The 15,122-nt window shown below is 40.7% G+C and overlaps 1 protein-coding gene across 1 annotated transcript in view; it reads right to left on the bottom strand.

Moving 5' to 3' along the window:
- Positions 1-11,515: 11,515 nt before the first annotated feature.
- The window catches only part of LOC140957112 (uncharacterized), a 6,928-nt gene continuing 3,321 nt past the window's right edge, over positions 11,516-15,122 (bottom strand). Inside the window, exons 3-6 of the mRNA XM_073414245.1 lie at positions 14,866-15,122; positions 14,751-14,811; positions 11,798-12,038; positions 11,516-11,718 (exon numbers count right to left, since the gene is read on the bottom strand). The exon at positions 14,866-15,122 is cut by the window's right edge and continues 1,671 nt beyond it. Coding sequence (XP_073270346.1) covers positions 11,516-11,718; positions 11,798-12,038; positions 14,751-14,811; positions 14,866-15,122 — 762 coding nt within the window. The remainder of the gene's footprint in view (positions 11,719-11,797; positions 12,039-14,750; positions 14,812-14,865) is intronic.

A 15,122-nucleotide genomic window follows, 5' to 3' on the forward strand; every position in this document is an offset into this window, starting at 1 on the left:
AGTAGAGTTTGGAATACAAGAGAGACCGCACCCGCGGTCCAAGACATACCGCACCCGCGGTTGTATCTCATGAAACGTGAAGAATTACAGTAGGGTCACCGCACCCGCGGTACAAGACACACCGCACCCGCGGTCGCTGCTTCTGAATTTTAGATGGGGATGCCGTGAGCTAAGCGCACCCGCGGTCAGAAGTGAGCGCACCCGCGGTGCGACGTGTTGAATGAAAAATAATACACTTGCCTTGCCATGCATATATAATGTTGTATTGTCTTCATTTCCTTCCTTCTTCAGCAGCTAGCACCGAGAGAAAGTTCAGAAATCCTCAAAGTTTCATCATAGCCTAGAGTTTGAATGGTGAAAGATCTAACCATCCGATTTTCGATCCGAGATTATATTTGAGCTCCTTGCATCATAGGCTTCTAAAGGATGTAAGTTTTGTTATGTTTTTATTTGATTTGGCAATATGATGTTGGAGAGAAACCAGATTTGATTCTATGATATGTTCTTGATATGTTGAGATATGTAGAAACGAAACCGGATCAAAGAAATGGTACCGTATGAATTTGTATGAAATTCCATTATGTATTGAAGGGAAAGTATGCAGATTTTCAGAGTTTGACATGTTAATGGTATTGATTGTGATTGTAATTTAGTATCGATTGTTGTTGAGTTGATTGGTATCGCAAGATTACGCCGTTATGCCGTCGAATCGTATCGAGATTGATTAGTAATTTATGTGTTGAGTTGAGTTAGAAAGTGATAGAATGCATCTTGAATGTATCATTTGAGAGTGGATACTGACAGATTCGACATCGAGATTTCTACTACGACAAAGACTACGACAACGAAAGGTATAATTCATGTTGATTCGGGAAGATATAACTCGAATTAGATCTGATTTGAGTTTTCCAAAATCACATACTAGATTGTTACCTTTTTATATGTTGATGCTTTGTTTATAGATTTATATTCAAGTATTTAAGATAGGAGAGTCATTGGCAGACTTTCCAAGCTAGACGTTCGGTGATATCGACGCATAGGAGCAGATTTCCTCCGATTGTACACTCGATACAGACAGGACCGAAGTCTAGGAATAAGACGTACCGCCACCACGATTGGGAGAGTAGGTGGGAGACTTGTTACGTCTTATTCACACCGGGATCCCTAGACGTAGATATGAGTCGAGTCAAAAAATAAGAGTCGAAGAGTTTTATCTGTTTTCACTAATGTGTTATAAACATTGATTTATGTTTTATTATGTTGTGTTTAATCGCATGACATGCATGTATACATGTTTTATACTGGGATCTGTTCTCACCGGAGTATCCGGCTGTTGTTGTGTCTGTATGTGTGCATAACAACAGGTGGGACAGGATCAGGGTCACGCAGAGGATGAGAGATCGAGATAGCGTGGAGATTACGGGCGTAGAAGATTACTAGTGGTTTCTTACTAGACATGTACTGAATTTATAAACACTAGTATGTTAATTGTAGACGAACACATGAATGTTATTTAGAGTTGAATAAGATGACAGTATTTTATATAATGTTTTGTGCTTGTTTATATACATTTGAATAAATGTTAAAAGAAAATTTTTGACCCACATTTTCTAGCAAAGATCCAATTAATCCCAAAGATAATCGAGTTAGAGCTCGGGTCCCCACACGTACCACTGGCAGGGAGTCATGAGCAATCAAGGAGGGATTACGTGCGAGGAGCAAAGGGCCGAAGGGTGCGTGATGCATGGGAGTGAGCGCGGGAACCAAAAGAACGTTACTCAAGCAGTCCAGAGCCTACACGGACCCGAGCACGGACCTGTACACGGGGTCCGTGTACGTCACCGTGCCTACACGGACCTAGGCCCGGAAGTCTACACGGGGGCCGTGTACTTTGCGGTTTTGCGAGAGTGTATTCTGAAAGTACTGTTGTCTTCGCTGTTGTCTGTCTCTATCAATGTCTTGTTCATCCTGTTCTGCCATAAGTGCTCTTTTCACTATCTCCCCGTATGTAACAACCTTCGACATCCGTACATCTCGTTTAATTTCAGAGCGAAGTCCCCGCATGAAGTGTTCGCCCTTACTTGTGTCATCTTGTGCAATATATGATACATATTGGACTCCAGCCTCAAATTGTTGTATGTATTGTATAGTCATTGACATGGTTCCTTGCTTCAGGTTAAGGAAATCACTGGCTTTCTTGGCTCGTACATCTTTACTGAAGTATTTGTTGTAAAACATGGTTTTGAAAGTTTTCCATGTCAATGGTATCGCAGGTAATGCCACCCTTGCACTCTCCCACCATATCCTTGCATGTTTTGTTAACAAAAAGATGGCACAAGTTACTTTGTCAGCATCATCCATATGAAGGTGAAGATGGACTCCAATGATTTAATCCATTCTTCTGCTACTGCTGGATCATTGCTTCCCATAAATTCCGGAGGATTTAGACGTCGAAAACGATCGTACACATCTGTTTGAACAGGTCCTTGTCTGGGTAGCATGACTTGTGCGTGTGCCTGCTCATGAGTAGTCCGTTGCATCTCAAGTAATTGCTGTATCTGCTCCCCATGGACTTTTGCTTGTTGTTGGAGCAGCTGAGCAAAATCATCTATAGGTCGTGGCGCACTGCCCTCACCTTCGACTGCTGGGGCCTTGCCCTTAGATGACTCTCCTTCCCGTACCTTACGTTTAGGTGGCATCGTCTTTTATCTTAACCCACATACAGGTCACGTAGAAACACAACTTAGCATAAACTATGGGTTACAAAGATACTTACTTGCCGAGTTCCCCATGTATGGATGAAGTGCAGTGTCTTCCCTGTCGAAGAACCGTGGGCTCTGATACCATTTAAAATGTCACACCCTTACTCTACACTTAGCAAAATTACCATAATCAAAATAGGGTTTGACTAATATAACTGTAGTATGAAGCAAATCAAACAAGGGGCATCACTTTGAAGGTTTATAAAAATTTTGGCATGATATCCCTACATTCTTGTAAAAACCAAAAACTCAACTCAAGCATCAACATCAACACATATATATAATCGTATTCTTACATACAAACATATTTTGTATCATCATACACCTAGACATAAGCATTGTAAAACTTGTTTCAAACCTTGACATATTTTCGTACAATACATATGCGGAAGCTATACAATAAGAAGTCCCGGTTCTTGTCGAGGTAAGGCAAGTCACAAGCATCCATTGGCGAACCGGCATCCTACGTCTCTCCACTACATGATCCTGTAATACATGAGCTACGTGAGTTTATAAAACTCAATAAGTTGGCACTTGTATGTATCAATATGCATCGAAGGAACATACGTATCAAGTCGTGACAACAATGAATCTTTAAACCATTTCATATCATAGCATATATTCATGTTCATTTTTGTACTTGAGCCTCATTAGTTGACCTGTACTACCGTGCTTGCTTTATTATATAGCTACTACTGTATTGGACGTCAGGGAGCAACCTTTGGCAACCCCACGCCCCATGAACATATATTGGCCAATAGCTTTGGTGGACTTAAAATCACCCGCCTCTCTAGGCATGAGCGATAGCTCATGACTGGTATATGGATCTCTCTATGTAGTGCTCGGCTTTCTAGAAGCTTTGCCAGAAGCGACTAGTCGCTTCCCGAATGCTTCGTGACTTTAGTTTAGTATAGTCTAGTTTGTTTTTGCCGCCAACATACGCTACTAGGAGAGTAAGCAAGCTAGCTTGTTTGCATTCTAGAAACGGTAGCTTTCTGCCTGCTTCAATTTATGTGAATGATCGTGACAGCTCTTCAAATCCTATTTGTCATAAATATATAGAAACCAGGCAAAAGGGCTTCTCCTCACAAGAATACACGAAATAGATAGACGGTAAACGATTCCAATCTTAAGGTAAGGAGTTGTTTCAAGCATAGACGCCTTCTCCACCCACAATTGGACTCAACGATCTCTTTTATCATAAGAAAGGGAAGAGAGGACTTAGGGTTTCAGTGTGTCAAATCCCATCCCTTCTCCCATAGAGTAGAGTACCTGTATCCTGTCTTTCTGGCATATCTCTCTTTTTGTTTTGTGCCTAGACATCTGATAATGGATGCCCATTCCCGGGATTTCTGCTTGAATAGAATAGCGAACTTTCTTTCTGAGGTATGGTCTATCCGAATAGCTAGAAGCAGAGCGATAAGAAGAAAAGCGGTGGGTTTCCAAGAACCGGAGATGGTGTTCTATACATACGGAACAGCACGAACAATCCTTGACCTTTCGATTGAGGGTCTTCTTTTTATAGTGTTCTTACTCTTAGGATAGGGCTTCAGTGTCCGAGCCCGATCTCTTCCTCTTATTTATTTCTTCCTTAGTTTAGAATTGAGATGATATAGGAAAGAAAGAGTTGACTAAAAGAGCTTTCTCTCGGACTGAGTTAGATAGGGCTTCCTCTCTTAGACTTTCCTCCTCATCCGTCCTCTCTTTTTGTTTTCCCTTGTCCGGCTTTCATACCAGAGTGGATAGCCCTAGGGACGTTCTTTATAGGCCTTACGGGAGATAGTTGATCGAATTGCTTATTGATTTCTGGGTGTTATATCTATTCATCAAAACAAGAAAAACCGGTATTCCTTCCTCGCTTGATGCGCTGATCTTAGTACACTTTAACGCAAGAGCAAAAGCAGAAACCGAGATTACCATAAGATACCGAATCTCCACAATAGAAGCCGATCCGCTCCTTCGTAACATCGATATAAACCAATCATCCAGTGTCTTGGCATATCCGCAAAGACTTGGCACCTCCGCCATTGACTAGGCACCTCCGCCCTGACTCAATACATCCTTTGCTATAACTCAATAGACTAAGCATATCAATCTCATAACTTGCAAACATCAATGCAATAAAATAAGTATGTGATTTAGGGAAACTCAAGTCAGATCTAACTCAAGTTATATCCTCCCGGTTCAACATTGATTTATACCTTTCTTTTTGTCAATCTGATAAAGTCGAAGTCTCGAATTCGAAGCTTGTCAATACTCGATCTAGAAATGACAATATCGAGGAGTACAATATTAATATACAACTCAACCAATACTAGATATAATCAGGACTCAATCTAATTCTGTTTCGACGGCATAACTATACACAATCTAAATATACCCAGCAATACAATAACAACAGATACAAATCATAATCCATAATCAATCAACAAACTCAATCTGATACCAAATCTGGATAATGTCAATCAAATTCAATCTGAAAATGATAACAATTCCATACGGTATCCGTTCTTCAATCCGGTTTTGATTATACGATGTCTAATATCTCAAGAACACCATATATCAATCCTACATATATCAATCCTATCTGATTCCTTCAATATCATATTTTTAAATCATATCAAAACATAAGAAAACTTACGTCCTGTTAAAGCCTGTGTTGAGAGGAGTACGGAAATGTATTCGGATTGAAAATCAGACGGGCAGATCTTGAACACTCAACGTTTAATCGCTGAGGAAGCTTTGTGGAATTTCAGAAGATGGCTCTCTGTTTATTGCTTCTGAAATCATGAATAAATTACAAAGTATATATCTCACATGCATGGCAGCGTACGTGGTTTAATATACAATCTGCACGTCTCGCAACCGGCGCATATGCGCGAGACCTACTGCCTCGGCATTTCTGAATGCATCAGCTCGCGCATATGCGCGCCCTCTCTTCGCGCATATGCGCGAGACCTATTGTCTCCGCATAAGTCTAGTCCACCAACTCGCGCATATGCGCGCCCTCTTGTCGCGCATATGCGCGAGGTTCTCTGCCATGCTCGAGCATATGCGCGCCTCGTGTCGCGCATATGCGCGAGGGGTTCTGTCCTCGCACATATCTCATGTCTTCTCTTGTTTTCCCCGGTCTGTTCCTTTCCGTATATAAGCACATCAATTTATAATCAATAATCTCAGATTAACATAATATAAATCTCGGGCATTACGTTTCTCTCCCCCTAAGATATGACTTCATCCCCGAAATCATAGGCAATCAAATCATATCAGACAAGAAATGTATAACAGAAGCTAAACAGGAAACTCACATCAATGGAATAACTCTGGGAATTTCTGTCGCATGTCTGCTTCAGTCTCCCAGCTAGCTTCTTCAATGCCATGACGACTCCACTGAACTTTCACAAGAAGAATAGTCTTGGTTATGAGCTGTTTTTCTTTACGATCAAGAATCTGAATCGGTCGTTCAACATAACTCTGAGTGTCATCAAGTTCTGCCTCATCTGGCTGAAGAACATGAGAATCAACAGGGAGATACTTCCGCAACATAGATACATGAAAGTCATCATGTATTCTAGATAGAGAAGGAGGAAGTGCAAGTCGGTAGGCACGATCACCTATCTTCTCCAGAATCTCATAAGGACCAATGTAACGAGGAGACAACTTTCCTCGTTTGCCAAATCTGACAATGCCTCTGAAAGGAGAAATTTTCAAAAATAGTCTATCTCTGGTCTCAAATACCAACGGTCTTTGACAAACATTATCATATTTAGCCTCTCTGTTTTGAGCTGTCTTCATTCTCTTCTGAATCAGCTTCACTTTCTCAGTCATATCTCGGATCATATCAGGTCCAAACTCAGGTACCTCGGAGATATCGTCCCAATAGAGAGGGGATCAGCACTTCTTGCCGTACAACGCTTCAAACGTTGTCATCTCCATACTCGTCTGATAGCTGTTAATGTACGAAAACTCGCAAAGAGGCAAAGAATCTTGCCAATTAGTGCCAAAATCTAGCACTACAGCTCTCAGCATATCCTCTAATGTCTGGATAGTCCTTTCTGACTGTCCGGCTGTTTGAGGATGGTATGCAGTACTCAAATGCAGTTTTGTACCTAGAGCTTCTTGCAAACTCTGCCAAAAATGCGAAGTAAATCGAGGATCACGATCTGATACAATCGACTTCGGCACTCCATGACCACTTCTTTGACATAAATATATGCCATCTGGTCATATCTGTACGTCATTCTATAAGGAATAAAGCATGCTGATTTGGTCAATCTGTCAATAATGACCCAAATCGCATCACAACCTCTGGAGGATCGCGGTAATTGCGTCACGAAATCCATGGAAATGTGGTCTCATTTCCATTTTGGAATAGATAAACTCTGCAGTAGACACAAAATCTGTGACGTCTGCTTTCATTTGTTTCCATCAATACTGTGTCTTCAGATCATTGTACATCTTTCTGCCACCAGGATGAATGCTAAATCGACTACAATGAGCCTCTGACAAAATCCGCTGTCTCAAATCTAAAACATCTGGCACCACCAATCGATTATTCACTTATAACACATCATCACGAACCTGATATTCTGATTGATGTCCAGTTCTGACCATGGCAATCGAATTCTGAATGTTCTGATCAAGTTTCTGTGCTTCTCTGATTCTTAACATCAACTCGGGTTCAACTTGAATGGCATACAGTCTCAGAGGCTTACAATCTGTTTTGAATACTAATCCAGACAAACAGAAATCTTCAACCAAATTTGAAACACCAATCATCGATAAGGATAAGGAACATAGCTTTCGACTTAGTGCATCAGCTGCTCATTAGATTTCCCTGGATAATATTTGATTTCACAATCAAAATCTTTAAGCAAATCAAGCCATCTTCTTTGCCTCATATTCAGTTTTGACTGTGAAAACAGATATTTCAGACTCTTGTTGTCAGAATAAATTTCAAATCACTCGCCATATAGGTAGTGTCGCCAAATCTTCAAAGCAAAGACAATGGCAGCCAAATGTCTCGAGACATAAGCAATGACATGGCCTCGCTGCATCAAAATGAAAGGGATCTACTTAAGGTGTTCAAATGCGCAACGGAAGTTTTTTTTAAAAAAAATGTTTTTCAACAAGAAATTTGAACACCCTCTACTAAGATGTGTATCAACTACAAAAACACAAAATATGTCATACATGGTGTGTTTAGAAAATATACCTATCAATCTCTCAAGATTGATGTTTGGCTCCAACTTAGTCGATAAACAACTAAGCTCTTCAAGGATGACAATCTACGAGCCTCCCTTTGAACACTCCTTGTTCAAAAATCAAGCCCACCACCAACTAGGAAGATCCTCTCTTATTTTGCACTAGAAAAATAAGAGGATTTTTCAATGAGAAGTGAGAGCTTTCTTCAACAATTGAAAGAGCATGGAGAGAATGTGTGAGTGAAAATTTCGGCCAAGGCATGCAAAATGAAGGAGTAAATGAGTTGTCTTGGTGCTTGAAAAAGTTAAAAACACTTTTAGCATGCCATGCAATTTTTTAATGAAAAAGTAGTCACCAACTCTTCACCTCCAAGCATGCAAATCCTAATAGAGCTTGTAACAATTACAAAGCCCATGGACTTTAATTTAATTGTCTCAAACAAATTTGAGCCCAATTAAACCTTAATTGAATTTATTCAAGCCCACTAGTATAAATAATTATTTCAATTGGGCTCTACAAGACCCAATGTTATTTAATTAATTCAACACTTTAATTAATTTAATTATTTGAACTCTACTAGGCTCACTAGTGTTTAATTAATTCAACACTTGAATTAATTTAATTTAGTCGATAATAATGTTTATGAAAATCACAATTTTCAAATACATTATTTATTTGGCCAACTTTTAATTTAGGAACACTTTCATAAATTAAAAGTTATATTTCCCTCATAGAAGTCATACTTCTATTTTTCCTTACGCTTATAAACTCATATATAAGCCATTCAACACATTAAACTATTTTACTTCTCAACGGGATCTAGAAAGCTAGTACTTGTGTGGCCCTCAATGGTTCACTGATACAACTAGCCGTGGGTTCACATCTCCATGTGATTCGGACTAAACATGTCCTTATACGAGCATACCCCAATTGCTCCATTCCTAATTATCACTTCCCTGATAATAAGAACGTCAGAACTCAAGTCTTATAGTACCCAACCAATCATGTTAAACACCTAGCAGCATCGCTTACATGATTCCCTAGGTATCAAATGATAGTGCCTGCAAGAACCATTCTATTATGGTTAGCGTACAATACGGTCCCTTCAACTCATATATCCCGACCTATTCGACAACAATTGGTATATCGAGAGTTGTCAATGAATCGATACTATGTGTCATGTTGTAGTTGCATCGATGGTGTAATCTATGAAACCCCTTTCATAATTACCACCATACTCTGATCAGAGATTTCAAACTACATACACATGAGATCACATAGGATATCGATAAGCGAAGGTAAGCGGTGAATCCCCGAATACAATGCATCGACTCCTATATGTTTCTCCAAAACACCCAACCTTGCCACCTGATGACCCCATGAGAGTCGGTAACAAGAAAAAGTGTAATGCTAGCACATAGAGTCTCAATGTTATCCCGGGTCATAAGGACTAATGGTGTACAACCATAAACTAATACGTTTCCACTCGATAAGTGAGAACCACTTGGAAAGTCCTTTATGGAGGATTGTTTAGTGCACTCTACCAGGAGCACCTATCTGCAAGCTCGGACATCACAATGTCCCCTACCAATGAAACATGGTACTCACATCGCAGATACTAGTCTCAAACTTGAGCGGCCTATATCCTTCTTAGTGGCGGCTGAATCGACTAGGAACAGTTTAGAATATACAGTATTCCAAATATGAGTTTCATGATACTCATCATATGAGCATCTCATATTCTTTCTACTATTTGTATATTCAAGGACTTTATCTATGCAACATGCATGGGTAAACAGATAAAGAAGTGTCAAAACAATAATTTCAAATATTATTAAAATAAAGAATGTTTATACATAGAGTTTCATTGTTAACACTCGGTCAACACTTGGCTCGACGTGCACCTACTCTAACACAAAACACAACCTAGTCCTCTGTGAGAAGCATCGCTATAAACAACAAAATCCCCAGTACCTGACAGAATCGTCAACACCGGAGCACTGGTTAACCTCTTCTTCAACTCCAAGAAACTGGATTCACATTCCTCGGACCAAACAATTGGTGCATTCTTCTGCGTCAGCTGAGTAATAGGCTTCGCAATACTCGAGAAATCTATGATAAACCGACGATAATATCCTGCCAAACCCATAAAGCTGCGTATATCTGGTACAGATGTCGGTCTCGGCCAACTGATCACGGCCTCAACTTTGCTAGGATCAACAGAAATCCCATCTCCAGATATGATGTGACCATGAAATACAACCTGTCTCAGCCAAAACTCACATTTCGACAGCTTTGCATACAATTTCTCAGTTCTCAAGGTTCTCAATACAAGACTCAAATGCTCAGCATGATCAATCATATTTTTGAATAAATCAAAATATCATCGATAAATATAATCACAAAATCATCAAGATATTTATGAAACACACGGTTCATCAGACCCATAAATACTGCTGGAGCATTGGTTAAACCAAATGACATGACAATAAACTCATAATGTCCATACCTTGTTCTGAAAGCTGTCTTTGAGATATCAGAATCTCTGACTCTCAGCTGAGATATCCAGATATCAGATCAATCTTGGAATAGACATAAGAACCCTGTAATTGATCAAATAAATCATCGATACGAGGCAAAAGGTATTTATTCTTTACCGTCATCTTGTTCAGTTGCCGATAGTCAATGCAAAGTTTCATTGAACCGTCCTTCTTTCTCACAAACAGTACTGGAGCACTCCAAGGAGAAACACTCGGTCTGATGTACCCCTTGGCCAGTAAATATTCTAACTACTCTTTCAATTCTTTCAGTTCTATCGGTGCCATTCTGTACGGTGCTCGAGAAATAGGTTCTGTACCTGGCATAAGTTCGATGCTGAAGTCTATCTCTCTGACTGGAGGCAATCCCGGAATCTCATCTGGGAAGACATCAGCAAACTCACATACCACTGGCAAATCAGCCAATGACGGGCTCGATTTCAGTACGTCAACTGAATAGACAAGGAATCCCTCTGCTCTTTTATGTAATAGAGTTATAGATAACGCAGATACCAAAGGAATTCTAGCTCTAGAACCCTTACCGTAGAATTTTCATTCATCAGCCATATCAGGTCTGAATTTCACAATCTTATGAAAACAATCTACGGTAGCTCTGTACTTGGTCAGCATATCAATACCGATAATACAGTCAAAATCAGACAACCCAAATGCAATACAATCTAACTCAATCTCATGGCCATCATACTGTAGCATACAAGGTTCAACAGAATTCACTGATATCAATCCTGTCCCCAAAGGAGAAGAGACAGAAACTACAGCAGATAAAGACTCAACAAGCAATGCATGAATCAATGCAAATCTCTCCGAAATAAATGTATGGGATGCACTTGTGTCTATCAATACATATGCAGGATAACCACAAAGAGTACAGTTACCTACAACTACATCATCAGGTGCGTCCTGGGCCTGTTCCTCAGTCAATGCAAACACTCTGGCCTGCTGTCTAGGAGGCTGGCTAACCGTCTGGCTTTTTCCTGGCCTTGGCTGTGACTAAGGTAGGTGCTGGCTGGAACGAGTGAACAGCAGATGCTCGTCTATCAGGCTGTGTCCCTGATCCAGCTGATTTTGCTCCCTGGGATCCCTAGGAACCTCGCAGTGGACAAACTCGAGCAAAGTGTCCTGACTGTCTGCAGCTGCGGCAACTACCGAGTACTCCTTGGCATTGCTCTGTGGGATGTCTCCCTCCACAATTCCTGCAATAAGCCCCGGTATAACTCTGTCTAGAACCACTAGAGCTAGAAGAACTGCTGCCAGACTTCTTAAATTGTTTACCTCTAGTTTTCAACTGATCTTTCTTTCCAGTGCCACTACCACTCTCATATTTGAGAGGGGGTTGCTGGAACTGAGTAGTAGATGGTTGATGTGGTCTCGGTGCTGGGGCAACATACGAAGCTCCCTTCTGCCTAATCAGGCCGGCTTCAGCTCTCTTTGCTCTGTTCAGGGCATCAGCAAAATTATTCGGTCGCCCTGCATTTACTAGTGTAAAGATCTCGGGATTCAGTCCATTGATGAACTGATCAGCAACAGCTTCGTCATTTTCAGCAACATGTGGAGCAAACCGCAACAAGGTAGAGAACTTGGCCACATATTCCTCAATATTCATTTGACCCTGTCTCAAATTGGCAAACTCTGCTCCCTTGTCTTTTCTGTACGATACTGAGAAAAATCTTTGATAGAATTAATCTTTAAAGACCTTCCAAGTGATAGTCGTACCTCGATACTCCAATGCTCTCTTTGTTGTGATCCACCAATTCTTTGCAATGTCATGCAATTAGTGCCCAATCAGTTTAACTCTCCGCTCATCTGTGTAGTCCAATGAATCAAACAACATCTCAATGTCATCTAGCCAACTCTCACACTCAACTGAAGTCTCAGTACCTTTCATAGTCGGTGGATGGAACGACTGAAATCTCTTCAACAGGGTTTCCATCGGTGTTGCTGTAACATCCATCGGATTCGCAGAGGTACTGCCTTGTTTGGGGATTCTTCGAGGAGGCATATCTGATTATCAAAAGGGTTAGCAATTATAATTGACAAATCTGTCTCAGTCCCCTTCTGATCATCTTACCTCTGATCCAGAATCGGTTCTGATTCATTCTCAAGAATACAGGTTACCAATCAAATCAGGTAAACATGTATATTCCAAAGTAGTCAACATGCTAGCACACAGAAGCAGGAAAGAAAACTCAATCTACCCCGCTCACTAGCTTCTATCTCATGCTAAAGGAACCTACTGCTCTGATACCACCTGTTTTGGTGACCCGGACGCTAATTCATTTCTTAATCATTCTTTGGAATAATTGGATCAATTAAATAAATTGGGTCTAAATTTTTTTTTAAACTACCGTGCGGAACATAATGTAATCAATCTGATATACATATCACAAGTTAAAAGTACAAGTCTTGTACACCATAGATCCATATAAAACTAGGGTTCAACAACTATATATCCAGTGATGAAACCTATTCTCCTGATGGGTCCGAATCTCAACGATAATCTTTTTCTCTCATCCTCTTCTTGACCCTGATCCTGTCCCACCTATCATGCACACATACAGACACAACAACAGCCGGATAACTCCGGTGAGAATAATATTCCCAGTATAAACAATGTGTACACGCAATCATATGAATCGATATAAAAGCATGCAACAGATATCAATAGCATGTATCATAATCTGAAAGACATGAATCAATATAAAACTGTAAATAAACTCGTAACTCAACATCTCAGACTCAACTTATTTCTAATCTAGGGATCCCGAGTCCTGGACATTGGCATAAGATCCCGAATCTCCGCAAAGGTCACAAGCATGTTCACCAACTCCTCAAGGGTCGGCTCCATCTTGTTCATATTGAAATTCACCACAAAAGGATCAAACGAGCTAGGCAGTGATAAGAGCAACACGTCGGTGGTCAGCTCCGAAGGCAACATCAAATCCATGCCAACGAGCTTGTCCACGAGCCCAATCATCTTTAGGCCATGCTCATGGACCGAAGCCCCATCTCGCATGCTTAAGGTGATCAGCTCCTTGACTGTAGCATGCCTAAGAGGCCGTGTTTGCTCACCAAAGAGCTCCTTGAGGTGCAAAGGACTGTCAGCAGCACTCTTTGCATCCTCAAAACGCCTCTGCAGCTCATCGTTCATAGAAGCCTGCATATAACACTTGGCCTTCAAGTCATGGTCACACCAATCCTTGTAGGTCTTCAATTCCTCAGGAGTGCAGCCAGTCGGAGCCTCAACAGGGGGCGACTCAGTCAGTGTATATGCAATCCTTTCCGATTTTAAGACGATTTTCAAGTTTCTTAGCCAAGTGAGGTAATTAGGTCCAGTTAATACGTGCTTTTCGAGTATTGCAGATAGCGGATTGCTAATCGAAGACATTGTCAAAAATTTTGTACTGAAAAGTAAAACAGATAAATGTTAATGACTATTTTAAAATATTTAGTAAGATATAATGATACGATCCCGCCCACGAGATCTGTGATTTCGTCCCGATCTTTGAAACAAGTAATTGATAGGTGTGATAATCGCCTCTAGATCACGCGGCCTAGCAACAATTAATCATCGATAGGAACAATCGCGTTCAAGAGAACCTCCAAAGAACTTGTCCTTGGCAACCCTCGTGATATTCGATTGACAAACGCCACAAAAGATAAATCTTTTGATAAGTTTGATTTGATACGACGCAAAAGTTATAACGAAACTTAAGCTTGTTTTGAGAGAATTCTCAAAGAAAAGTTTTATAAACTCAATAATAATATGAATTAATGTTTTACAATCCCAAAATTCGTCCATATATTGATTACAAATCAAAAAGATACTCAAAATCAAGTTACCAAGATAATAAAAACTCTAAAATAGGAACTAAAGATTTTCTCGCGATCGGCCGGTGCTCGGGCGGTAAAATGTTAACGCTCGGGCGCCGATGCTTCTGGAGTTCACGTTCTGGACAGTGAGTGTGGCGCTCGGGCAGTAATGTCTGGCCGCTCGAGCGCCGAAGCTGCTGGCCTCCTCTTCATTTATCACTTGAATAATGTTCCTTTGGCTCCCAAACTTATTCCCATGCATCATGAACCCTTCAGCACTTTGCACCTTGCTTGCAAGTCCTTCTTCCTTGCTCATAAGCCCATGTAACGCCTCTTTAAACTTCGTCAGTCGTCCCCTCGTGATTGGTCCCGCTGGTAACTCTAAGGGATCCCATGCTTTCCTTGGGACGTGCACATCCGTGTTCGCATCATCCTCCCCTTCTTGAAAAGGATTTGTCCTCAAATCCAGCTCGTCGCTTACATCAAACAACGACAAGTCACTAACATTGAAAGTAGAACTCACGTGATACTCACCTGGTAGATCGAGTTTGTAGGCATTGTCATTGATCCTTTCAAGTACTTGGAATGGTCCATCACCCCTAGGTAATAGTTTAGAACGTCTCTTCTCGGGGAACCTTTCCTTCCTCAAGTGTAGCCACACCCAATCACCTTTCTCAAATATCACCTTCTTCTTTCCCTTGTTGGCTTGCTTTGTGTATCGTTCATTCTTCTTTTCAATATTAGCTTTGACCTTCTCATGCAAACTCCTAACAAATTCCGCCTTCTT

This window comes from Primulina huaijiensis, chromosome 14 (genome assembly GCF_012295235.1).
Source record: "Primulina huaijiensis isolate GDHJ02 chromosome 14, ASM1229523v2, whole genome shotgun sequence".
Taxonomy (NCBI): domain Eukaryota; kingdom Viridiplantae; phylum Streptophyta; class Magnoliopsida; order Lamiales; family Gesneriaceae; genus Primulina; species Primulina huaijiensis.